The sequence below is a fragment of the Ascaphus truei genome, chromosome 1 (assembly GCF_040206685.1).
Source record: "Ascaphus truei isolate aAscTru1 chromosome 1, aAscTru1.hap1, whole genome shotgun sequence".
In the NCBI taxonomy this organism is placed as follows: Eukaryota; Metazoa; Chordata; class Amphibia; order Anura; family Ascaphidae; genus Ascaphus; species Ascaphus truei.
In genome coordinates this window covers 413,517,872-413,544,759 of record NC_134483.1, presented here as the reverse complement: position 1 = coordinate 413,544,759, position 26,888 = coordinate 413,517,872, and the positions used below count along the sequence as shown (strand labels likewise).

The window sequence follows — 26,888 nt, the reverse complement described above, 5'->3', positions numbered from 1 at the left end:
TGGCTAACCGCAGCCAATTATAATTGACGCATGCTCGCACGGCGCAGCAAGCGCACCCACTATATTACAGGCCTTAGACAGTGATACAAAGTGACGTATTTCGTGTTTTATTCATGCTCTGTATGCTGGCCAGCATTCTAAACTATTATATGCTTTTTTTCTTTCTTCTTATTTCTTACATTTGAGAGGGCTTTTCTCAAATGTACCTATTTTTAACCGATTTTGTCTTATAGATGCCAACATAAACCTTAAAGGTATGTTCATTATATAAAAAAAAAAAAGCATGAAAAAGTTCTTCATACAGTAGATTAAATGATAGTATACAGTTGCGCAACACTTGTAGAAACCGGCGAGCTTTCAGAAAGCTTTGTACACTATAATTTCATCTACAGTATGAAGAACTCTCATGATGGTCAAAAAAAAGGATCACAAACTACATTGAGCATACACATCTCCAAGACCAACAAAATCGGATAGAAACATAAAAGATCTTCTATTTGTATAGCTTGTACTCCGTTTGCTTGGTTTTACAAATATGAATGGTTATTCCAAAATATGCCTATAATTTCCGTCATATCCGTGTTTTTCTAGTGTTAAGTACGCAAGTTGCTAAGAAATGTAGCGTTCCAGGGCAGTCTGTATATTAAAGGAGCAAGTGATGCCCTTTAACCCTTTGAGTGCCCCAGAACATAGCTACTATGTCACGGGGACTGGCTCTCCAAGAGATTGGGTCCTGAACTCCGACGCGATATACCGAAGGGGATAGACTCCTATCAGCGATGAAGCGGTCACAGGATCGGAGAGCTGCAGGGTTTGTGGCACTTGAGCCGCAGCCCGTCTGGCACTCAAAGCGTTAAAGCAGGCAACCAACTTTATTTGCATTTTTTTTCTCCCTAGCTGTTTTTTATTTTATTTAAAATTGTATTTAAAATGGCCAAAAGCCTGGAGGGTTCACATAGCAACCCCTGCTGTTTACTGTAACGGCTGCCAGGCAAAATGAATCAGCCTTTATACATTTCAAGCAGGTCACCATGGGCAGCAATGAGAACAGAGGAAGATATAAAAGGACTGCAAGCTGCTATCTTGGGCCAGTCTGTACTCTCCAAGGGGCGATCCATGCAATATCCTACGCGTGTTTTTCTAAAAATAAATGAGTTCAGTAGTATTAGATAATACTTACTGCATTTAAAAAAAAAAAACTATTATTATTCAGCTCTTAATGCCATTTTTAATGAGTTTTAATATAAATGAGTATCCTTTGATTTGTATAGCGGGTTTTAAACACTTCTCCAGCAGTGCTAGGTCTATTTGTAAGTGCGGCTTGGATTGCCTCTTTCAAGGAGTGTACAAACGAACGGGCACACTGGTGTACTGTATGAAAAGCATGAGCTCAGTTGTTCTAAACCAGGGGGTGCTAGATTTTCTGGGGGAGACTAGGCTGGGGTGCGCACAGGGGAAAAGTTTGCGCACTGTTCTAAACAAAAGATTTTGATCAATTCAAATACTACAAGTCATTTCAGCTAAATGTTTTGAGGTACACGTACAACTTTTCCCCACCCCGAAAAGGTTCCATTTGTGACAACGCTCCGACATCTATCCTTCAACCAGTTTTCAATCCAGGTGCAAATATTTTTACCAATACCAATTTCCTTTATTTTGTAGACTATGCTTGTGTGGAACCGTATCAAAAGCCTTTTCAAAATCTAAGTAAAACACATCAACTGCATTACCCTGGTCTAAATTCCTACTTACCTCCTCAAAGAAGATTACTTAAGTAATAATCCCTGAAGAACAGGGCATTACTGGCTAATAATGACCTAGCTGGAAGAGTTGAAGGCCCGAGGCGAAGCCGAGGGACTTTAACCCAGCCAGGGCATTATTGGCCCGTAATGCCTTGTTCTTCAGGGATTATTACTATTATAGGCTAAATGTAGACTTATTTTTAATTTTTCATAAAAAAGATAAATTTTTGTAGTCATATTGATTTTTATCTTATGGTTTTACTGCAAGTTTATTAAAAGTAAATTGTACACACACACACACACACACACACACACACACACACACACACACACACACACACACACGCGCGCACACACACACACACTGCAACCCCCCCCTGTACACACAAACACACTCTGCAGTCCCCCCTACACACTGTGCAGCCCCCCTCCTCTACACCCACAAAACACACTGCAGCCCTCCTCCACCCTCTACACTCACAAAACACACACAACACACACCAGCCCCCCTCTACACACACACACTAACAAAACAGACTGCTGCCCCCTTTACATACATAAAACACACACCAGCAGCACCCCTCTTCACCCACTGCAGCCCCCATGTAAACCTACACACTGCAGATACACACACACACAAAACACTCTGCACCCCTCCTCCACCCACAAAACACACACTGCAGCCACCCCTCTGTACCTACAAAACACACTGCAGACACACAAATCAACAAAACAGACTCTGCCACCTCTACATCCACAAAAACACACACCAGCAGCAACCCCTCTTCACCCACTGCAGCCCCCTGTAACCCCACACACATCAACAAAACACTCTGCACCCCTCCTCCACCCACAAAACACACACTGAAGCCACACAAACTGCAGCCCCCCTCTACAAGAACAAAACACACCAACAAGACTCTGCTGCTCCCTCTACACCCACAAAAAAACACCAACAGAAGACACACACACTAATAAAACATTCTGCTGACCCCCTTTACACCCACAAAACACACTCAGCAGACACACAAACCTTTCCCTTCACTCTCCTGAGCAGAGCTCTCTGCAGAAAGGCTGGGGGAGGAGTCAGTGCCTTGCTGATGTATTCTGTCCAATCACCTCCCCTGCCTAAGTGAAAATGTCACTCTTTGTGAATGAAACCTGAAAGCTGATTGGCTGAAAAACTTGGCAAGCTGCCAAAAATTCCGGCCCATTACTGATTGGATAATGCCCGGAATTTTAACCAATCAGAGAGCAGGGATTTCAATAATGCACTGAATTTACCAGCTTTAGCCTATAATAATAATGTTGTTATTCAATAGGCATTCCAGGATTGTATCCCTTAATAAACTTTTAAGTAGCTTCCCCACTATTGAAGTCAGACTTACAGGTCTGGATTTCCCCGGTTGTGATCTAGCCCCCATTTTAAATATAAGCACCACATCTGCTTTGTGCCAATCTTGTGGTACTGAGCAAGTATAAATATATTTAGTTGCGAAATGGCTTGGGATGATGTTGGGAGACTAGGGCTTAGCATTAACCATACAGCTTGGTCAATTTGTGCTAAAATTGACAAAATACAGAGATGATGAGAATTTTGTTCAATTCTCTCATTCAGAAGCAGTCTTTAAAAATTGAATCTTCTCATTCTGTTTTGCCTGATACTACGAGAGGACTATTTCTGATGGTAGTGTAACCGGTAGAAGCACATAACGCAGGAAAGTTTGTAATCATTCATATTACATTACCAAACAAGGAGGAAAGAATGAAGAACCAAAAAGTATTTCCCTAGTGATAATCAATTACCATTTCAGATTTCCTATGTCCGAAGGGGGACATTTTATTTAAAAAAAAAAAAAATCAGAAAGCTCAACTAATTATGTATTCAACTCAGAATAAACTCAGAACTTCCTCAATCCATTTAGTGCTCAGTGGGGTTTTCATTCATTGATTGTAAAATACATTTTTAATTGATAAACGTTTCATTTGCAAAATGAAATATTAAATATACAGGTGGTCCTCCTAATACGACGGTCCGCTATCCGACGTCGGACCGGGTTATCCGACGCTCACCGCCGCGGATAAACATGGGATCCTCAATCCGACGGTCCACTATCCGACGGCGGTTTGCGGGGTGGATTCCGGCGGGTAACCCGGGACCCACCTGTTCTTGATTTCCCTCCCACTTATTAAGCATGAAATGCATTTTTATAAGAATTATATTTCACAATAAATGACCAGAAACCGTTTTTGATGCCTTTCGATTTTTTTAGTTTTCTATTTGGTATTTATCCCAATAAATATTGTTATCAAGATAAATTGCTTAATATCGTTAAATCGAGGGATGTTTGTAGTTATCGCCTGACCCTACGTGACACCGGGGGCTCTGAAAAGGTTAACCCCAAAAAGATAACAAAAATCATGTTATTTGGAGCCTCCCTTGCAGGTCGTAGTTCTTGATAAAAATCGCACTGGAAACAAAGAAACATATTAACCCTTTCACTGCCAGAAGTGCTCAAGACAGCAGCGAAACGGTTAGAGAAGCAATCCCACTTTTTTTTGTTCACCATAATGGATTTGGCTTTCATTTTACAGGCACATAAAAAGTTAAATAATCAAAGATGGCTGCCGGTGTCATCGAATAGGAAGCCGTGATGTCATGCTCTGATGACTGAGGCTTCCTCTCTCTAAAAAGGATAAGAAATACTGGCACATAAACGGGTAAAGTATCTTGGGAATCGGAATGTCCCTGGCGGAATGGGACCTTTGGCAACCACCAAAACGCCACCGGTGCTTTACCGGTGCTTTGCCGGTGCATGTCGCCGTCAGGACAACTCACCAGCCTAACACCTTGCCACAGGGCACCTACCTTGTGCTCAGACGCCATCTTTAAATGACAATGTCCCGCCACGCTCACTTCCGTCCCGCCAGATGGTCCGCCTGACAAGCTCCACATACTGCCGCACCGTCCATGTTTAAATGTTCAGTGGGACATGTAAAACATGGCTTGTCGGAACGGGCGGCGCTTAAGGTGTTACATTGCTATTTAAAGATAGCTTCGGAGTGCGCGCAGCGGTTTGGTCACGGCCAAATGTCCTATACGGTGTCCCTGGAGATACAAAATAGCACGATTCAGCTCTGGGGGATTTGAATAGGGGAATTTCTGCTTTTAGTAGTGCGCTAAATCTGTGGTTTTCAGCCAGTGAGCAAGCCCTGGGACGCCATGACACCAAACTTGGTAATGGCTGACATTTTGTTCTTCAAGAGCCATTTATTTTATTTTGCCCTCTTGTTCTATTTTAATATGTCTAAAAATGTGTTCACTGTTATTACTTTAACACTCTAGATTATATAGAAAGCGGTTACCCTTTTAGGTTTCATTGGGGAATATACACTCTACAACAGCAACATTATGTCTACGTACATACCGTAGGGTGAGTTGGGTACCACAGAGTCACTATACATTTGTAAAGGGTTCCATTGGTTTTAAACGTCTGTAAGCCACTGCTCGAAGCCTAGATGCTTAAAAAAATGACTTAGACCTACCTTGTTATTTTTGTGAGATTTAAAACCATTCATATCAGCAAAGGTTTTGTTTTCATCCCTGCAATGAATAGAGAGGATCGACATGAATGAATGAAAAAAAAATGAATATGTGAAGTAGTTTCAATGTCGCAGCTGAACACTTCCCATTTGGTGCACAATAAAACACATATAGGGGCAAAGTTTTGACATCACTTATTTTATGACCTGTTTATTAATATATGTATTTTAGATCTTGCATATCTTAAAGTAAATAGACACACACACACACACACACACACACACACACTTTTTCAATTCAAAGAGATTTTCTTTTCTGGTATTATTGTGTTCATTCTTCACATGGCATATTTAAATTATCCTGCATTAATCATTCACATTGCTGATGAAAAAACAAATACATCAAAATGACCACTATGTTCATAATGTGCAATATTCTTTAAACTACTCGGTGCCCGCCCCAATTCTAATTGTCCTTACCCAGCGTCGTCATCTTCTGTATCAGATCCTGACCCGCCACTGCCATAGCGATCCACTTCAGCGGTCACGTCCCCCGTGTCTGCTTCCAACTTGTATTTCCCAACATCTAAACCGAAGACTTTCTCATAGAGCATCTCAAAAACTATAGCTGTAGGGAAATGAAAAGAATGTTAAGTAAGATCTTTTATAGATAAAAGGGTGGGAAAGAATTGCACACTGCATAACCACTAAAAAAAAAAGTATTATTTGTTACTAATGTACACACTATAAGACCCACACGAGCAGCTTCCAGCGTATCATAGACCCACAGAGCATGTCGCACTATAGGAGTGGACAGGAGTGTTTGTGTTTGAGTGTTTTATAGTGCAGGAGTGGACAACTCCAGTCCTTAAGAGTCACCAACAGGTCAGGTTTTAAGGATATCTCTGCTTCAGCACAGGGGCCTCAATCAGTGGCTCAGTCACCGACTGCACCACCTGTGCTGAAAACCAACATAAAGGTGGCGCATAGGAATGAAAACAAAGACTAAATTAGGTAAATAAAATACAATTTATATGTACACTTAGACCATGTACACCACACATAAAATGAGAGTGGATCACAGTGATCCCAATCGTTCGCAACACCACATGTGATAGGGCCCCCAGTAACTGAAGCCCCTCGCCAAAGTCCCAGCTGGAGAAAAAGAACAGAAGGTTTCCAGCTCACATGATGGAAATGAAGACACCGGATCAAGGACACCACTTGGAGTATTGATCCGGTGTCTTAATTTCCTTCACGTAAGCTGGAAACCTTGCCCCGCTGATCACGGGAGATCAGGAGCTGCAGGGAGAATTACACAGACTGTGAAGAGATAGGAGTCTTAAAGGACAGCGCGCACGGTTTCTTTCCTTAAGATATTGCCACCTGTGCAGGGATATCTGGTGGTCTTTGAGGACTGGAGTTGGCCTCCCCTGCACTTTAAGCACAAGCAGCTCTCTAGGGATATCTACGACTTTGCAGAGAGCGTTAAGAGATAAGTGTAGTGCAGCTTTTAGCTGAAAAACAGTGCCCAAAGTGCACTGCTACACTGACGGAGGTGAGAAATTAGGTTTCATTTTAGAATCTGAATGTTGGCGCAGAATACATTTTTCTCCTTTTTAAAGCTTTTATAGCAACATGAATTAAAATGTATAGACTACCATCTAACCCCACTCCCCACCCCTCCCCCTCCCTCTCCACTAACAATGCATCTACTTATGACCTTGCATACAGGTACAGCCCCATGACTCTAGAGGGGGTATGTAACAGACCGACTAAGCAGCAATTAATATTATTATGGTTTATTTGTAAAGCGTCAACATATTCCACGGCATGGTATAACGGGGGTACAGAGTTGTGTATATTACATACAGAGTTACATTCAAAGAAGGACAAACAAGTGCAAACAGATGCAGAAGGTAATGAGGGCCCGGTCGTGTGAGTTACAACCTAGAGGGAATAAGGGGCAACGTTGGAACAAAAGGTAAAAGTGGCCGCTTGTTGTGGAATGGACTCAGTGTGGAGTATTGTGTGCAGCAATATGTCACAAATGTAGATTACCCCTTGAAATGCCGTTATAGCTTTCACTGAGGCACATAAGATCAGGCACACCAAAGGCCATTTTGACATTCAGTGAACATCATGGCTCTTTTAAAAGAAAACATATATAAAGGGGCGCATAAGAGAAGAAACAAAAGACAAATTAGTCAATTAAAACACAATTTATAAGTACACTAGGAACATAAAAATATGAGGTGGATCACAGTGATCCCAAATGTCCGCGATATCCCTGAGGAGGGTCCCAGATTCTCTGAACCCCACGCCAAAGTCCCAGTATTTAAAAGGAAACAGCCCCTGTGATGGATATAAGAAGCCCTGAAGAAGTGTCGCTTAAGACACGAAACGCGTCACGGTGAGGTCACAAGCAGCGACGTGTCTCGTGATGACGAACCACGGAAGCTGCAGTCGCGTATACCCACGAGGACGCCATTGAGAGTTGATCCGGCTTCTTATACCTATCACAGAAGCTGTTTCCTTTTAAATAATGGAACTTTGGCGTGGGGTTTCAGAGAATCTGGGGCCCTCCTCAGGGATATCGCGGACGTTTGGGATCACTGTGATCCACCTCATATTTTTATGCAAGTTGTACAGGCAGTCCTCGGTTATCCGACACAATGCGTTACTCAAAATGGCGTTGTAAAGCGAAACGTTGTAAAGCGAAACACGCTTTCCCATAGGAATACTGTTTAAATGAAAGGTTCCGTTCCTGAAGGCATTTTTAACACTAAAATACACCAAATATTTTATGCAGGCAATAAGATATGCAGCACACACATAAATTATATAGTGTATATACTGTATTATATATATAATATAACATAATAAATAATATATTATATAGTATAATATAATATGATATAGTATAAAATTATATATATACGCTCTTACGACGCTTTGCAACGTTGTTTATGTGAATGTGTATGTATATACACACATACACAACGTTGTAAGAGCGTTGGATAAGCCATTTTGGCGTTGTAAAAATGAATATAGGTATGCATTGCACAGCGTTGGATAAGCCATTCGTTGTATAGCGAAGCGTTGTAAAACGAGGACTGCCTGTACATGTTCCTAGCGCACTTATAAATTGTGTTTTAATAGACTAATTTGTCTTTTGTTTCTTTTCTTATGCGCCTCTTTATATGTGTTTGCGTTTGGATATTCCCCGCTGATCACGGGAGGCTGGGAGCAGCAGGGGGAAGTGCAGAGACCAGGAAGAGACAGAAAGAAAGGACAGCGCGCACTGAACCTTTACAAGTCTTTTAAAAGAAATGATAGGTTATATCGCACTCATTGCTCCAACAAACTCTCCTCTTTTATTTATGTCGCTACAACGCGATCACTAACCAAGTCACGGGATTAGTTTGTGGCACTTTGTGCCGTCACACTTCTGGCACGTTTTGTTTCTACAGCAACCATTTACAAAGTCACCTTCCTCTTCTGAAACAGGCCCTGGCACACCCCTTTTTGTTCCCTGCCCTCTCTCTGGTAGTGCACCAATGGTATCTAGTGACTGCCTGGTCACATGATCTTCCCCACAGAACTTTGCATCTTGGGTCCTCTTCTGCTGCACTGACAGACATTTAGTGAACCCCCGAGCCGAATCTTCACCGATCGCTCTGCAACTTAGCTAATTACATATCATTGTGTGGATTGTATTGATGCACATATTAAAGGGGGGAAAAAAATGTAATTTAAAAATAAAAAAAAGGCAGCTTGGACTGCTGCTTTAAAGGAGTATGTCTTACATCTGTGGTGCGCAAACAGAGGGGCTGTACTCTGTAAACTTACTTACCCGGCTTCAGTCATGCGTCTCCATGGCCACGCGGCGTCAAATGCCGCCCATTGCCATGTATACGTGACATCAGATGGCGACGTGGGTCACGACCCTGCAGCGTCATTTGACGCCACACTAAAGGAAAGGGGGGGCGGGCGACCAAGGAGTAGAGCATGCGGGGGGTGGAGGGGTGCGTAGCAAGTTTGTGCACCCTGTCTTACATAACAACATAGTTGTCCTGCTGTAGGTGCTTCACACAGGTACTGTGTTAATGTTCTTCTCCTTGGGGACTTCAACTGCCACATTAATGGCGCCTCTCTCCCTTGGGCTTCCCGCTTTCTCTCTCTAACCTTCTTTTGGCCATCAACAGTGGATTGAAGCTAGCACCCACAAGGATGGCCACTACCTAGACCTGGTTTTCACTAAAAACTTCTCTCTCTCCGATTTCTCAATTTCCCCTTTTCCCTCACCTCATCTCATTTTCTCTCTCTCGCTTCTCTCCATCTGCATCTACCTCTCGTTTTTGCAGAAACCTGTGCTCTATTAACCTACCAGCTTTTGATTCCACTTTACGCTCCTCCCTCTCCTCTGCTTCAAACCCTGACAACCAGGTCAGGAACTACAACTCTGCCTTATCTTCCTCTCTTGATCTTCATGCCCCGCTTTCTCTCTGCCGTCCTCGCCCTTCTAACCCCAGACCCTGGCTAAACTCCCACAAATGCATGCTGCGTTCCTCCACTCGTTCCTCTGAACGCCTCTGGGAGAAATCTCATACGCTCGCAGACTTCATTCACTACAAATTTATGCTGTCCTGTTTCAACTCTGCCCGCTCTCAGGCTAAACAAACTCACTAATCAACACACACAAGTATAACCCACGCCGACTCTTTTCTGTCTTTGACTCTCTACTCAGACCACCCTCGGCTGCCTCCTCTTCTTCCTCCATCTCCCCTCAGGACTTTGCTGACTTTTTTAAGGAAAAGGTGGAATCCATACGGCAGAACATCCCATCTGTTGCCTCCTCCCATCCCACACCGCTTCCTAACTCTCCTCCTGCCTTTCTTGACTCTTTTTCCACTATCTCTGAGGAGGATGTGTCACTGCTGATCTCCTCTTCTCCCTCTACCACTTGCCCTCTTGATCCCATTCCCTCTCATCTCCTAAAACCTCTTGCTCCTTCTATAATCCCTATTCTCACACAGATATTTAACTTTTCCCTCTACTTTGGTACCTTTCCATCCTCCTTCCAGCATGCAACCGTTATACCATTACTCAAAAACAGCAAGCTTGACCCTACCTATCATTCTAACTATCGACCTGTCTCCCTCCTGCCTTTTGCCTCCAAACTCCTTGAACGTCTTGTATTCTCTCGATTGCAACACTTTCTCAACACCTATTCTCTCCTAGACCCTCTACAATCTGGCTTCGCACTGCTCACTCTACTGAAACAGCCCTCACTAAAATAACCGACGACCTCCATGCTGCCAAAGACAGAGGTCATTACACTCTGCTCATATTACTCGACCTCTCTGCAGCATTTGATACCGTGGACCACCCTCTTCTCTTACACATTCTCCATACTCTTGGTATTCGGAACAAAGCTCTATCCTGGATCTCCTCTTACCTCTCCCATCGTACTTTCAGTGTCTCTTTTCCCAACACCTCCTCCATTGATATCTCTGTGGGGGTACCCAAGGGCTCTGTCCTGGGACCCCTTCTCTTTTCTCTCTCTAGGTGACCTAATCACATCTTTTGGGTTTAAATATCACCTCGATGCTGACGACACACAAATTTACCTTTCAACCCCTGACCTTACACCTGCTATACAGACCAACGTTTCTGTTTGCCTCTCTGGAATATCATCCTGGATGGCCATCCGCCGACTGAAACTTAACATGGCAAAAACAGAGCTCCTTACACTTCCTCCCAAACCTGGCCCTACTACCTCCTTCCACATTACTGTTGGAAATACGATCATTCACCCAGTAGCCGAAGCACGCTGCCTAGGGGTCACACTCGATTCCTCTCTCTCATTCTCCTCTCACATTCAAAACGTTTCTAAAACTTGTTGCTTTATCCTCCGCAATATAACTAAGATACGCCCTTTCCTGTTACTCGACTGCTAAAACTCTGACTCAGGCCCTCATTCTCTCCCGTCTCGATTACTGCAACCTCCTGCTGTCCGGCCTTCCTGCCTCTCACCTGTCTCCCCTACAATCTATCCTAAACGCTGCTGCCAGAATCACTCTACTCTTTCCTAAATCTGTATCCGCGTCTCCCCTCCTGAAATGCCTCTCCTGACTTCCGATCAAATCCCATGTCTCACACTCAATTCACTTGTAAAGCTTTACACTCTTCTGCCCCTCCTTACATCTCAGCCCTAATTTCTCGCTATGCACCATCCCGACTCTTGCATTCTTCTCAAGGATGTCTTCTTTCTACCCCCTTTGTATCTAAAGCTCTCTCCCGCCTTAAACTTTTCTCACTTTCTGCCCCGCACCTCTGGAATGCCCTTCCCCTCAATACCCGACTAGCACCCTCTCTATCCACCTTTAAGACCCACCTTAAGACACATTTGCTTAAAGAAGCATATGAATAGCACTGGATTATCCTGGACACGATACATAAAGCTGTAGACGCACTTACTAGAATTCCCTCCTACTGTCTCTATATGTTCCCCTACCTACCAATTATATTGTAAGCTCCTCGGAGCAGGGACTCCTCTTCCTTAATGTTACTTTTATGTCTGAAGCACTTATTCCCATGACCTGTTATATATATTATTTGTTATTTATATGATTATAACATGTATTACTACTGTGAAGCGCTATGTACATTTATGGCGCTATATAAATAAAGACATACAATACAATGTCTGCATCAATGAACAAGCATTACACTTTCTGGGAAGCAATAGAACATACTCATCTGTTAAGTAACAGAGAAGGCAATGTTGCTTCTGAGATTCAACAAAGAAGGCTAAAGTACATATTCAGTCAGGTCCTATAGCATTGATACTTACATTGGCATAAAGCAGCGCGCTCTTGAAAACCAATGGGGTAGATAATGTCATAATGATTTCCATTAGAAAAGCACAGCAATATCTACAATAGGAAAAAAGTGAAACACTCATTAATTACATGGAAAGAGTTGAACATAATGAAGACTTTAAGGGGAAATGCATCCATTAAAAAGGCCTATGACAGTTTCAGGTGATTTAAGCTTTACAGTGCACCATTGACAAGGCTGGTGGACAGGCCAGGAGCCCTTGTGACATACCTGGTACGTCCTGAGGACTGGAAGTTCAGGAGCCCTTGTGACATACCTGGTACTTCGTGAGGACTGTCAGGCTGGGCCCTATGTCATGAACATTCGTCCCCCATGTGCAGCCAGGAAGGGCTTTAAGTGTGTGTGTGTGTGTGTGTGTGTGTGTGTGTGTGTGTGTGTGTATATGTATATGTGTATATGTATATATATATATACATACATTATATATATATATATATATATATACACATACATACATATATATCTCCAAAGTAGCATAACTTTACCTATGAGGTGGGTCTCTTTATACTGTCATTTAATAACTAAGACTAAGACTAAAATTGAAAAAAACTACAGTATTGAACACATAGGTAAGATAATTATAGGTATATATACACTTTTACAAGGCCCAAAAAGTTGGTGGCACAAAACTTTGATAATTTAATATGAATTACATTCTCACAGACAACATTTGTACATGTTCTTTCTATACTACAATTAATTGATTAACCTTTTGGTATCATTAATCAATGCAGAACACGTGAAGCATCTACTGTACTCACCTTTTCAGAAAAGCCATTTTCAGTGACATAAGCAGGAGGAACATTAGGTTCTTGATAAATTATAAAATCTTTCCTATATATATATAAAAAAAAAAAAAGAAATAAAAACAAAGAATGTTCATAAAATGTCCGCAGCAGATCTTAAGTAATTTGCCACTGGTTATAACATAGTACAGCCCGCAGTGGATGTATATTGCAGCTTTCATATTCGCCTCAGGTTACCTGTGCTCCTCGTACTTGCAACACACGACTTGTACATTTTGCAAATTGATCAAGCTTCATTAACCCATGGTGCATGTGTGTACAATGTTCGGACAACAATGGTTAAGTAATTGTGGGCACAAGCAAGGAATGGATGTGGAAGCAACATGGGACAGAGCCTAAGGGGAAATGCAGCCACAGGCAATCTACGTCAAATGTTGCAATAAATGAGAACATTAAACAAACCCACTGATATAAATATTGGAGTAAAGCTACAGAAACTAATAAAGTAGGCGTTTCTTTTTTTAAAGGAAACAGTAATTAATTACTAAAAACTCTAAACAATGTGTGTTACATGGTAACCCTATTAAAAGCAGTCATAGATGCCACAGGGCACTTTTCAAACAAGTTAGCCGCCCTCTTTTAATTTGCAATATAAATATAGCTCTTACTTAAACATTAGCGAAAGGGCACTTATTTCCACTTGACCAACCCATTCCTGGATGGAAAAAAAAGAAAGAAAGAAAATTAATTAGAAATCCAATTAAAATGATCATCAGTTGCGTCATCAATTTGCCATTATTCCAAAGTGCATGGAATTAAGAGTAGAAATTGCCAGAAGTAGTAAAATACGGCAGCTTCCTCTAATGCATTTCTTTGCGTAATCACTTTAACAGAAAGGAATGGGTAAATACCCTTGACTTGTCATGTGATTAAGCCAATAAGAAAAATGCATTATAATAAACATCTCCAGAAAGAGTATTGCATTACATACAACAATACACTATAACTGTTAAAAGAATATCTATAATAATAAACTATATATACACAATGCACAATTAAAATACATTTTGTGCAATAATCATTTTATACAATGTGTTTAGAGATGGATTTGCTAAATGCGGGTTTAGGAATATTCACAGAAATTAATAGTATTTACACTCATTACTTTTGTATATTATTACAAAGCACTTAAGCCATGTCCCACTGCTTAGGTTGATAGACATAAGTTGAATACATAAGTAGACTTACTTGGACAACCTACATTTACTTTAACCTACTCACTTCAATACTATAGACCAGGGGTGCGCAAAATTTTCCCTATGCGCACCCCTACCTGCTCACCTCGGCGCCTCGCCCTCCCCTCCCCACCCCTGCTCGGCATCAAATGACGTGCGGGGTCATGGGACGTCATGTTGCCATGGTAACGTGACCCAGCGGTGTTATTTGATGCCGGGTTACCATGACAACGCATCGCTGGAAGGGAAGGCAAGTGTGTTATAGATGCCTGGGGGAGAGCGCGGGACCTCTATAACTGCCGTTCACCCCCACCCAGAAAATCTAGCGCGCCCCTCAGTTTGTGCACCCCTGCTATAGACCATACTATAGTTTATCTTCATCCATTGTTCCCCAATTGTTAACTTTTGTGATTCCATTATGAAAGGCTAGTCACTTCTACTACAGTGGAAAATTGTTTCAACCTCTACCTCTTCTAAATTCCCATGTCCCTTGTTCTAGAAATCTAGAGCATTGTTGTCCCTCCTCCACTTTTCGGATCCCGAAGCGGCTGATCATGGATAACACCCATTGACTAGAATGAAGATATATATCGACACGGGAGGACACGTAAATATAAAACATGGAAACGGACTGCAGATATTATAATGTGGTCTATGTACTCTATCTAGTCTGAATTTGATTAGTGTATTTGCTTCAATTACTGTTGCCGAGAGGCAGTTCCTCCCATTATATAACCTTCCAGCAAGTGCATTTCCCTTGCATCTACTTTACAGCTTTAAGACCTCTATAAAAAACACACATTCTGTTCCAACTCATCTTTAATGTTAACAATAAAGACACTCAAGAGGCTCCAGTACTAAACTACGTAGCACTCCACTGCTCATCGTCCTCTCTGAAGAATCAAAAAATTGACCTCAACTCTGCCATCGATCCCTAAACCAATGTCTTTTAAATTCAAATCACTTTAAGAACCAGTCCAAGGAAAACAAACTTTACGTAATTCCTGTGCCTTAATTCAAGCTCCACTAATACTAGAAAGACCAAAAAATACAAAAGGAAAAACACAATACCACTGCCCAGTCTGTTAAAATCAATGTTGGAATCAATGCTGATGTAGACATTATTAAACAGCTAATTATAACCTATTCAGCAAATGTTTCATTGAGCACTTTTGTTATTCATTTCCCCTTTACTGAAGTAAAGGGTACCAGTGCTGTAGCACACAGCCTCTTTCATACGTTTTGACAAATGTGACATTTGCCACTCTTCTAGGCCATCAGGACTACGACACCTGTTAAAAATATCTTCCTAAAACAGGTCACTTTTGAATTAACTGGTGTTTTTGTTCGGATGTACATCAACGCAGATGCTATCACACCCATGGTATGTATGACCCTTTCCCTGTGTCACCTATCCTGACTTGGGGTTTCTGTACCCCAAGTTCCTAAAATTGGAACTTCTTACACCAATCACCACACATTAGATTGACTTAGGTCCTCCCTAATTGTGTTCCTCATCCTGTGAAAAAAAAAAAAAAAAAAGTTTCCTTTCTAATATAAGTCATGCCACTAAGAGACATTCCTGCTCTACATAGCAGTAACCCCCCAGTTTATCTTTTCCCTGTATTAGTAAACTATTTACCACCACTCAGTCATACGTGTTAATGCAGGAGTCTGTGATGCTGTTGGTTTATTATTACCTTAACCAGTGCTCCTAAATCTGTCTCAGCGTCTCCCCTGCTGAAATCCCTCTCCCGGCTTCCTATTACATCCTGTATTACTCACAAAATTATCCACCACTCTTTTAAGACTTTACACTCTTCTGCCCCTCCTTACATCTCAGCCCTAATTTCTCAATACACACCATCCCGACTCTTGCTTTCTGCTCAAGGATGTCTTTTGCATCTAAAACCTCTCACTCACTGCCCCACGCCTCTGCAATGTCCTTCCCCACACTATCCGACTGTCACCCTCTTTCTCCCCCTTTTGGACCTTTCTTAAAACCCATCTCTATAACAAAGCATATAAGCAGATCCGCTGGCTGATACTATAAATCTCATATGCACGGACCATGGACCCTTGCAGACACACTTACCTGCCTACTTACTATTTAGATTGTAAGCTCTTCGGGGCAGGGTCTCCTTTTCCTAATGTTACTTTTATGTCTCAAGCGCTTATTCCCATTATGTGTTATATTATCATGTCGTGTATGTGTACAAGGATTGCGCTATATAAATAAAGATAAACATAAAAAGCAAAAAAAATGGGTATGGCTGCTTTAACAATTCAACTAGTTCTAGGCTGAAATGTATATGCAACAACGCTGAAAGGATTACATTCTTAATTTGGACATTTAAAGTTGAAAACATTTTTTTGTTGTTGATGCAACCTCTAAAACTCTGTTTCCATAGACAATTTTACCCTTGTTTTATACCAGGGGTGGGGAACGTTAGGACCGAGGGCCGAATAAGGCCCTCGAAATCATTTGGCCTGGCCCTGCTAAGGCAACTGCTATAACCGGGGTCGCGCTAATTTAAAAAAAAAATGGCCGCCGCGCGCCTGATCGGGAGGTTCTGTGTGCCTGCATGCCTGCTGTGTGCCTGCCGTGTGCCTGCCTGTCTGTGTCTGTATGGCCCGCGAACGAGGTTATAAATATCCAAATGGCCCTTGGCAGAAAAAAAAGGTTCCCCATCCCTGTTTTATACAGATACACATTTACAGTATTCTGCTTTCTGCTTGAATTAACATGTGTGTCATTTCTTTCCTTGAAACCAATTAATTAATGATCTTTTATCTTATAGCTGAAGTCACTAGTTAGGCTGGGATTATAGTCCATGCTATGGCGTTTGCGCGACAGCAACAAATTGATGAATTCCTATGTGGCAGCGATGGAGCGCGATAACTGGGCCGCGTTTTGAAAAGACAAAACATTTTTTGTCTTTTTAAGTGACGGCTGCGTCATGTGAGCGGTTCAGCCAATCACGAGTGATATTCACACATCGCACAGGCGAGAGGCGGCTGCGATGCTGACGAGCGGACATGCGCCAGCACGGACTGTAATCCAGGCCTTAGCCTGCTCCAAGACCCCATTCAATATGCCGTGATGCAGTCTCTCCCATGCTGGGGGCAGAGCTCAGCTCCATTTATTTAAAAAAGGGCTTAAATGTTCCTGACCAAGAGGCAAACCGTTTCAGCACATATTGAATAGGACCTTTACCCTCTGAAATAATAGTTCAGTCTATCTGAAAGTACAAGGTCAGCCAAAATGTGTGTGGAACATACCACCCCAAGGAAAGATGGATCCCGTTTTTGCAACAAAATGTTTCTTCGACATATAACTTGAAAAACAAATGCCATGTGTCTGTCTGGCTACAAAAATCTATGCATCACACTATGACATCATCAATCTCAAACTCATGTGAACTAATGGAGCTTCCTGCTTCCAGTGTCGCTTCTGCCATGTCATTATTTACACCACCAACCACTTTTCACGGAAAAAAAAAAAAAACATTCAAGTGCAGTCCGACATAGCATAAAACGCTGCCAGATTGCCGTGCTGAAAATTATTCTTGGACATGCACAGTAATATACACATTTATTCAAATTTCAAAAACGTTTCAAATCAATTTATGTTATTAGTTTTGTAAATAATAATGATCACATTCTAATCGTTTTATAACACAAAAATGTTTTCTATCACAATAATGCAACAACATGTACCACGTGGTCTATGAAAAAAGGTACAGGAATGGAGGCTCCACTGCGTGGGTAATATTAAGTATTGTAATCAATCTGGTGCTTATGGGGTGAATATACTTACTGATTGTCTTAAAAATACAATATATTGGATTTATGACAGGTCAAGACGCTCCTTGGGTCTGTGCAGGTCTACAAAGAGGGCTTAACTGGTAGGTTAACACTTATGGCCAACTAAAAGTACCATGTGTGTTGTATGGGACGGATAGAATCTAGAAATAAGGGTATTTGTTTTGCCAGGGATGGGATTAAATCCTGACGTGTATAAACAAGCCACTTTCAAAGGAAACTGTGACAGTCTTGAGTGATCACTTGTGCATCACATTGAGGGGGGTTACACACAAATCACCACTTACTTGCAGGACTTTATTTAAAATGAAGATGTCACCTCTATTCTAAATGATAACATTGATATTGTTAATAGTTTCAAGGAGACGAATGCAATAAGGCCAGACACTTCATGTCTAGGAGGTCGGCAGGGACAGATATCCATTTGTCATTTAAATTTAGGAGCATGCCATTCAAAGTTAGTCTTATCACATTAACCAAACTCGCCTGAATCTATTGGTATAACTCAGGTGTGTCTAAGTATGTGGTCTTTTATACACCTAGGCACCTTTTAAACGTCTTTTTAGATCATGTTTTTTTTCTAAATCGTAAAACCATCAACCTGCTGATGACAGAGGTGGTCTTTTGTTGTTTCCATGGGGAAAAAAATATTTATTGGGTGGTGGTAGGGGATAGATATGATTGCAATCGAGTGAGGGGTCAATATTAACTGTAGCCAGGCCCCAACCTTCAGGTCTGTGGGATGGGGAACGGCTGCCGATCTACCCGGGTACCCGGCATGGGTGCAGGGAGCACTCTGGTAGGGCTGCGGTTGTCAGGGGCAGGGCTGTGTGGCGATCGGGTCCCCGGAGCTCCGCGGCGCATGCGCCAAGCAGTCTTGCACATGCGCAGTACGGCCGCGAGTGGCGGCCATCTTAGAGCAGGCTCCGCATAGGAGACCTAGGGACTTCAAGTCCCAGCAGCCTCAGGGGCTGCAATATCACGTGGGCAGGAGAACCAATAGGGATCAAGGAGCCACAGATGCAGGATAGAATGTTGCTGGCAGTTGCGACAGTTGGAGCAGGAACACCAAGAGAGAAGGTAGTGTCCGGGTGCCAGTGGCTCCCGGATTAGGCCAGATTCCGATCCCCCCCCCTCCCCTCGGGCCAAGATAGGACCCAAGTCTCTTTCAGGTTGTGGTTGCTCTAGGGAAGGCCGCCAGATAGGGACGCTAAAGAACACACCATGACATTTCCAGAATGCTCCCCATATATCTATTTTGCTTCAGCAGTGTTTTATTAAACAATGTCCTACATGAGCTTATCTTGCTCAATTTTCCAACCTTAATATCCTTGTATGAATGTTATCATCTATATGTTATAGAGATTTTCTCGTCATCAAATGCTGAGAAATTGGAACTGAGAACTCAATGACTATTCCTAAGCTGAAAAAGTACTTACAAACAAATACACAAATGAATAAAAAGCACTTCGACTACTTGTTAAAGCCAAAAGTATTTTTTTAAAACAAAATCGCCTTAGAAAGCTTATGTATTCTACATACCTGCGGATTTTCCAGACATTTCAAATACTCTTCAAAAGACCCCTCAATAAACTAAAACACAGAAAGTGAAAAAAATAAGGATTAACAAACATGTCCATGAATAACTTTCTCTGCAGTCACATGCATGGCATCAGAGGGCCACAGACACTCCAGCTCCTGGGTAGGATACAGCAATCCCGTGGTCAGGATTCTGAGTCAGAAACAGAATAGGTCATTCTCTTCCACTGTTCCAATTGCAGATTCAGCAGATACACTAAAACAGGTATGATGTTCAGGTAACGCCACAAGGGCGGCGATAGCACTGAACCACACAACACCATAAAGAGCACTGTATGAGTGAAACACTAATCTCTGTAAAAACACTAGATTGTAATCTCTTTGTTGCAGTTTCCCATTTCCTGTTCTTCACACTTATATTTAATACTGTTCTCCATCTATGTTTCGTTATTTCTATGTGTGCTCCAACAGTAAAGCACTCAGCATATGGTGGGCGCCATATGTAAAAAAGTAACGTATGCCATGCATAAATATCACACACACACTACACTGAAAACAATGAACGGACTGTAAAACAGTACCAATGGACATAGTGTAAAGGAAGGGAATGTAGTATGCCAAATGCACCCCCTGGCCTTGCCGCGGCCACCCGACCCGTTTTGGCCACGCCCCAGCGCCTAAATAGCTGCCTACAGACCGCAGTGAAGCGCTGTGCACGCGCAGCGGGACCGTAGCCTTATGGCGTTATTCATCATGCTCCATTGTGTGTTAATGCACTCGAACAGGTGTTAACTTCTGTTGACTTGAATAGAAGTTAACACCCTTTTGGGTATGTTAAATCCTAACAGAGCTTGATGGATTAAGACAGAGTTACAACTTGCAGCAACAGGAACATTCTGAGTAAATCAATGTCCTACTCACCGCTTCATACTGCCCTCTGTTTGCACGCAGATAATTTATACAAGATTTCCGGATCTCCAGATGTTGTGTCTGGGAGTGCAGAACCTACGAATAAAGCAGGGAAAACATATTTTATTGCTAGTTATGGTTGGATGAGAATTCATGAGAGCAAACATCTAACTATCTACTTTGCTGTGACTGCAAATTAGGGGGAGGGAATACCTCCTTCTAAAGATCAAATTCCACACAAAACAGCATTGCAGACATAACCGCCTCTTCCAACAGGTCTTTGTTAAGCTGGTTCACCCATTAAAAATGTGTAGTCCCATGTCAAAGTATAAATGGAAGTGCAATAAGGTAAAATAACTTTGCCTTTTACAACATATTTTACAATTTGTACTTTTTACTGTTCGTTAAGTACATTATTTAAATATGTATATGACGAATAGCTTCTTTTGTCCATCAAGTCTATGTTGTAACAGCATAACCACAATACATACCAACTTCCTTAGCAATCAAGTCAAAGACTACTACCTACTACAGAAAGAATGTTTATAGCTACGTTTAATCAGGGCTGAGCCGTAAAGCACTGTTTGAAAATTCACAACAGTGGCCATTTTTGAGACCATCACAAATTATTTTGCATAAATATTGCTCCAAAATAAAAAACTACTGCCAGTATTTATCATTGAAAATGTGCTCTGGGGAAAGTGGAAACAATAAAAAGCAAATGTGTAAAACAAGTTTGTTTGCTGAGAACATGGGACCGCACATTTATTTACTGAAGCGCTTTACAGATCAGGTGGGCTTGCAATGTATTGCTCTGCACAGGGGTACAGCTCCACATATTAGTCAGAAATTCAGCACAGCTACTGGTGTTCAATCCTCTGCTGCTACAAGGAAACACTACTGGTAAAACGCATGCAGAAATAAATATTTATATATTTGTGATGTGCTCAAGCAGAAGGTGTTTGAGGAGAGGTACATAGGACCCAGCACCTTCCAGGGTGTGTTCCCTTCCCTCTCATATGAGCCTTAATTGATGAGGTTCGGGGTAAAAGGCAAGACAGACCGTTTGCTGCTGCGCTGATCTGAAGGCGCATACACAGACAGCCCTGTGAGACTGCAAGGGGAGCTGCTGCTTGTCCATAGGTACAGAGTGCAAGGTGGGGAAAGAGCTTAGCTCTCCCACAGTTAGTCAGCGACTAAGATGGATTAGGCTGCGTCCCCGCTAGCACTGAGCGCGGCGCTTTCCGCGGTTACTTACATATATCTATATATGTAAGTCCCCGCTCATGCGCTCACCCGCGTCCGGCGCTTATGTAAACAAAAAAACAGACTTTCTAGCGCGCTCAACTACCCGCAATGCCCCCCCCCACGTGTAAATGCCAGGACACCCGGCGCTCATGCTTGGAGCGCTCTCCAAGCATGAGCGCGCTCAGCGTCAGCGGGGACTCGGCATTAGTCAGCACTCCCCAAAGTGGAGTTAGGTTCTTGGTTTTTTAAGAGCTATGCCTCCGCACGCCTGCGGAAACGTGCGCGAGCCCCTGCTAAAGCCGCTCTCATTGTGGCTGCAGGGGCTCACTGACAAGCGTCAGCGCGCCTCAGCACGGGCCAGCGGATAAGCGCTGACCATGGACTCAGCTTAAGTCAGTACTCCCCAAAGTGGAGTTAGGTTCTTTGTTTATGTTTTGTTCCTGATTTGTACCCTGTAAATAAACCCCATAAGATCCTACGCTGTGACTGAGACCTCCCATATTATAATGTTTATCTCTGTAAAACATCAATAGCTCTATATAAAAACTATATCTCCCTCTATATGTTCATATATACAGCTAAATTGATAGATACACAGACAAATATGTATACACACACGCTGAAAACGACATCATTTGAGATTTATCAAAGTAAGCAAACATTAAAGAATAAGGCAAGGACCTTAAAAGTTCTCAACGGTCAGGAATCATCAATGCACGATCCGTGCCAGAGCCTAAATAGGTTATATCTGACAATGACTTTAATGGCTGGCATCGCTGATTCTGAGTGCGATAGCTCGGATTATGCTTTGTCTCTGGGCCAATAAGTTTTACAATGCTGATATTATTTCTATTTTGCCTCTGATTATTTTACTAGCATTTGTAAGTGCTAAATGGATCAAGTTTTCTCATCAGAAAGATTTAAAAAATGTGAAATTGTCTCATCAAGCAATTGAATAAACCACATGTATTGGACCTGATGGACTTCTACAATTAAGTGTTAATACATTTTCATAAAGCTTTATTTTTGTCCTGGAGTGGAAAGCAGACACGGGTTCAGCTGCTCTGACAGTGCCTTCTCTGCAGAGAGTTGTTATTTTACAGTTCCAGGGATGGACTCGTTTACAAAGGTCCATTGCACTTATCTGACAACACAACCATGTGATCACTACTGTCGCGATGGTGACGACCCCGCATGGACGTCAGAAACTGTGAGCTGTGGAGGCCGAGCCCTTCAAGAAACAAGCGAAAAAACACCGGACATCACAAGGACCCTCAAGGTTAATGCCATCATGGGAGACCAAAGAGCAGCTATATGCAGTACTCATAGCTGGCATTCACCTTATTCAAGATCTCCATAAAAAAGGTCCTTCAAGGTCTAATCAAATGAAGCAAACCATAAGTGGTATGAGTGCCACTGGCGATACAGAAAGGACCTACAAAGTGGTGCATCTCACTCCCGTGGTTTCTAAGCTTCTGGTTGTTGGAGCAGCAGTAAAGCTATAAAAAGCTTTATGGTTACGCAATAAGGGTGTTTGTAGAGTTAAGAGTGCAAATCAAGTAAAAAAGTACATATGCCGTAAATACTGACAGACCTGTAAACATGCGATGGCGGTAAGATCTGTTCCTTTGTTATGATGGAAAAGAACAAAATAAGGGGATCTATGCACCAACGCAAAAGTGGTGCAATTCTGGGGCAAAAGATTGGCACCTTACATATCAATAACTATTTTTTACCACAGAATTGCACAAATGTTGCCTTGCTACATAGAACCCATACTTGGTAACCACTAGCATACATGTTCAAGTAGGGTTGAGGGCCTCAAACCCTTGACTTTAATCATCACTAGATTCTTGAAATCAAACCTGCGCATGGCAATATCTTGGATTATTCTCCCAATGGTTGTTTTATTTGTTAAAGTCTCCCAACTGCAAATCTGGGGCAAAACTGGACCCCAAAAATATAAACTGTACCTAATTTATCAAAGAAAAACATCCCGCTGCTTTCATCTGTATTTCTCTTATTTTATCAATTTGGTGGCTAGTTGCTCCAATTTTGCCCAGGTTTGCGCATAGGAGACTGATAATTAGACAACTTAGTTTAGAAGCCTCATTTTGGAGTCGCGGAAAAAGGAATCACCCTCCACCGCATCGATTTGTTTTAACGTAGAAAACATTTCACTGCCTGTAGTTCAATCTCATTCTATGTGCAGGGTTCATAAAATGCCATTCGTCCTAGACAATTGAAAAATGGGTGCTGGTTCTGTGAAGCTGCTTCACGGTGCAGGAAAGACCAAAGATCACCCGTGGTCTTTCCGTCTGATCAGGCAGCTCCACGGAACCCTAAAAGGTGAATAAGTGACAATTTTTTTGGTCTGATGAGTCTCTGACATTTTTGGAGCGCTGCTTATATGAGTCTGCACATTTTTGTTATGGTGCTTAAAAGATAAATAATAAATGTACCATTTGCCTGGGTGTGCCTACTACATGTACTAATAATAGTACTATGGTAATAGTCCCTACACATTCCACAGCGTGGTAAAATGGGGGAGCAACAGCCAAAATAACAATTGGATGCAGGCCGATTACAATAGGAACGGAGGGTCTACGGCTTGCCTGAGATTACAATGTAAATGGAATCAATCATAGTATTGACAATAGCCTCAATTCAATAATAACCTCATTATCAACACTGCTAACAAAAATTCTAGTGATAAGAATAATGCTTGATCAGTAAGACAGTATAATTTAATGGTCAAAAAAATACTATTATTAACAATACTACTTTGTAATTATAGCACTATAAAATATCAATATATTATTTCTAATAATATTAATCTCTTTGCAAAGCATTGCAGGCCTACACAGTGAACATGTGAATAATAATGCTCGATATGAAATCATTAGATCTAAAAAATCTCATACAAATAGTACCAAGTATTATAAAAAGTAAAGAAAATGACAATACGACAATAATAGTAAAATCATAAAATCACCAATAATTAAGCAAGAATAAAAAGATAATCAAATAAACTCCAATAATGTCAATACAATCATTGAAAAATAAAAACCTATACTCTCACAATAAATGAAAATATTTAAACAACTATCCATAATAATGGTAGAATAACAGATGTATTGTATTTCAAAACATAATAAAACTAAAGATTTTATATATTATAAGGAAGCAATATTATTTAAAAAAATACCTAGTAATGTCTGAATCTGGTAGAATGGCACATAACCTATATCTACCTGGGTATGAGGAGGGGGGGGGGGGGCTTTATATTTACCCCCTCCACTTGTAATTTGTCTACTCCCTGGTATGTTATTTGTGCATTTTGGGTTGGTAGCATGATGTAGGGTATAATGATGACAAGTACCTGCTCAGCCACTGCCCTGAAGAGACATGAGCCATCCTTGGCAATCCTCTTCCTGTACAGCCCCTGAGACCTCAGGTGTGTGTCCATAGCAGCCTCTTCCTGGCTGCAGGCACCACTAGCCCTGGCACAGCCGGCAGTGTCCCTGTGCCCCTCCATCCCTGCTGCCTGTTCACCTCCAGGAAGGCAAATTCCAACTGAAACAAAAGCACAGACACTGCTGCTCGTTATCTAACCTGCATGGCAGAGGGAGGGCACGGCAGGAGGGGAAAGTGGCATGAAACCCGCAGGGAGTCTGTCTCTGGAGAGCATGAGAGGGGCATAGGGTGGCATGCACAGGTCTCCACGTGCAGTGCCAGGAGGAGATGACAGACAGGGCCCCCTGCTACTGTGCACCAGCAAGCAAGGACCCCCAGCGCATTGCTGGTGGCAGCTATTCTGATGCAGCTGAAAGGGAAATAGGCATCAAAAAAAAAAATGCCGAAGAAACGAAAGTGTTCTCTGGACACAAAAAAAAGTTTTGTTTTCAGTTTTGGTGAGTGTCCGGGGCAGGGCGCTGAGAGCAGTGTGTGCAGGAGGAGGAGGAGCAGGAAGTGCTGGGATCACCTTGGGCAGGCGCAGAGCTGCACACACACACAGGACTACAAGTCCCAGACATACACACACAGATATCTAGATGCTGAACAGCAGGGCTCTACAACGAGTATTCTACCGGGGGCAGATCCTAAAAAGGAGTTATTAGCGGAAGAAGGGATTCAAGAGTATTTTAAACTTCTATTTGTATTATTATTATTTTCACAAACCTTTTTCAGAGGGATGCAGAAAGGAAAGGGGAGAGAGGGGCGCATCATAAGAAAAAAACATTTATAATGAAGAATGCACATAATGGTGATCAACTTCAATTGTTAGATAACAATTGAAGGTGAAGTTAGATAACTATTGAAGCCCTTTGCTGAACAGATTTGGCCCTGGGCCGCATGTTGAAAGGCCCTGCTATAGATACACAGGTTTGCACTGCATGTCATACTGACATACAAAACATTTTTGGGGAGGTTTAGTGTGATTTTTTTGTTGTTGCCTTTTTTACATTGAATTAAGGGAATTTCATTTTCAGGGAACATAAGTGAAAAATATATCCTATTTTTCAGCAATTTATAAGGGAGTCTCCCACAATATTAGGAAGGGTTAGCTAGTATGCTGCATGTACACAAACTGTAGGTTTGATGACAAATATCAATATTTTTAAATAGTTTTACAGGTTTATCCTGATAGTGGGGATTTATGCATCAAAGTCTCGTAAATGGGAAATAAAGAGCAAAAAATACACCAGAATTAACAAAGAATAGAGCAGTGTCTCTCAACTAGGGTTCTGTGCTGTCTGGCACAGAGCAGAGAAAAGAAAGGTGAATCACAGCCTCCCTGCCATGAATGTGGAGTGTGTGATAGAGCAGGGGTGCGCAAAGTTTTTGGTGTGTGCCCCCCTGTCTGGGAGCCCCAGCGTTTGCGCCCCGCCCTCCCCTCCGCTTAGAACCTGGCGTCATATGACGTTGCGGGTCATGTGACGTCACGTCACATGACCCCGCAGCGTCATTTGATGCACGTTGTCATGGCGACACGTCACATTTGAAGCCGCGTTGCCGAAGACCCGGCTGGCAGCAGGTAAGGGACGTTACAGAGGCCTCACGCCTCCCCTTGCATTAAATTTAAATGTCTTGGGGAATGGCGTGGGGCCTCTGTAACCGCCGTGCCCCCTAGAAAATCTTGCGCCCCCAGTTTGAGCACAGCGGTGATAGAGAAAGGTGATGTGTGCTATGTG

At 42.2% G+C, this 26,888-nt stretch overlaps 1 protein-coding gene across 2 annotated transcripts in view; it reads right to left on the bottom strand.

Annotated features, from left to right (window-relative positions):
- The window catches only part of OTUD4 (OTU deubiquitinase 4), a 62,492-nt gene extending 36,826 nt beyond the window's left edge, over window positions 1–25,666 (bottom strand). Inside the window, exons 1-8 of one of the 2 annotated variants that reach the window (XR_012803845.1) lie at window positions 25,076–25,666; window positions 20,458–20,541; window positions 19,540–19,590; window positions 13,606–13,652; window positions 12,953–13,025; window positions 12,145–12,226; window positions 5,766–5,913; window positions 5,289–5,346 (exon numbers count right to left, since the gene is read on the bottom strand). Coding sequence is in view for 1 of the 2 variants with exons in the window: in XM_075614188.1 (XP_075470303.1) it covers window positions 5,289–5,346; window positions 5,766–5,913; window positions 12,145–12,226; window positions 12,953–13,025; window positions 13,606–13,652; window positions 19,540–19,590; window positions 20,458–20,541; window positions 25,076–25,231 (699 nt within the window). In the remaining variant the exon portion in view is untranslated. The remainder of the gene's footprint in view (window positions 1–5,288; window positions 5,347–5,765; window positions 5,914–12,144; window positions 12,227–12,952; window positions 13,026–13,605; window positions 13,653–19,539; window positions 19,591–20,457; window positions 20,542–25,075) is intronic. The other variant, XM_075614188.1, reaches the window with a different exon arrangement.
- Window positions 25,667–26,888: the final 1,222 nt, after the last annotated feature.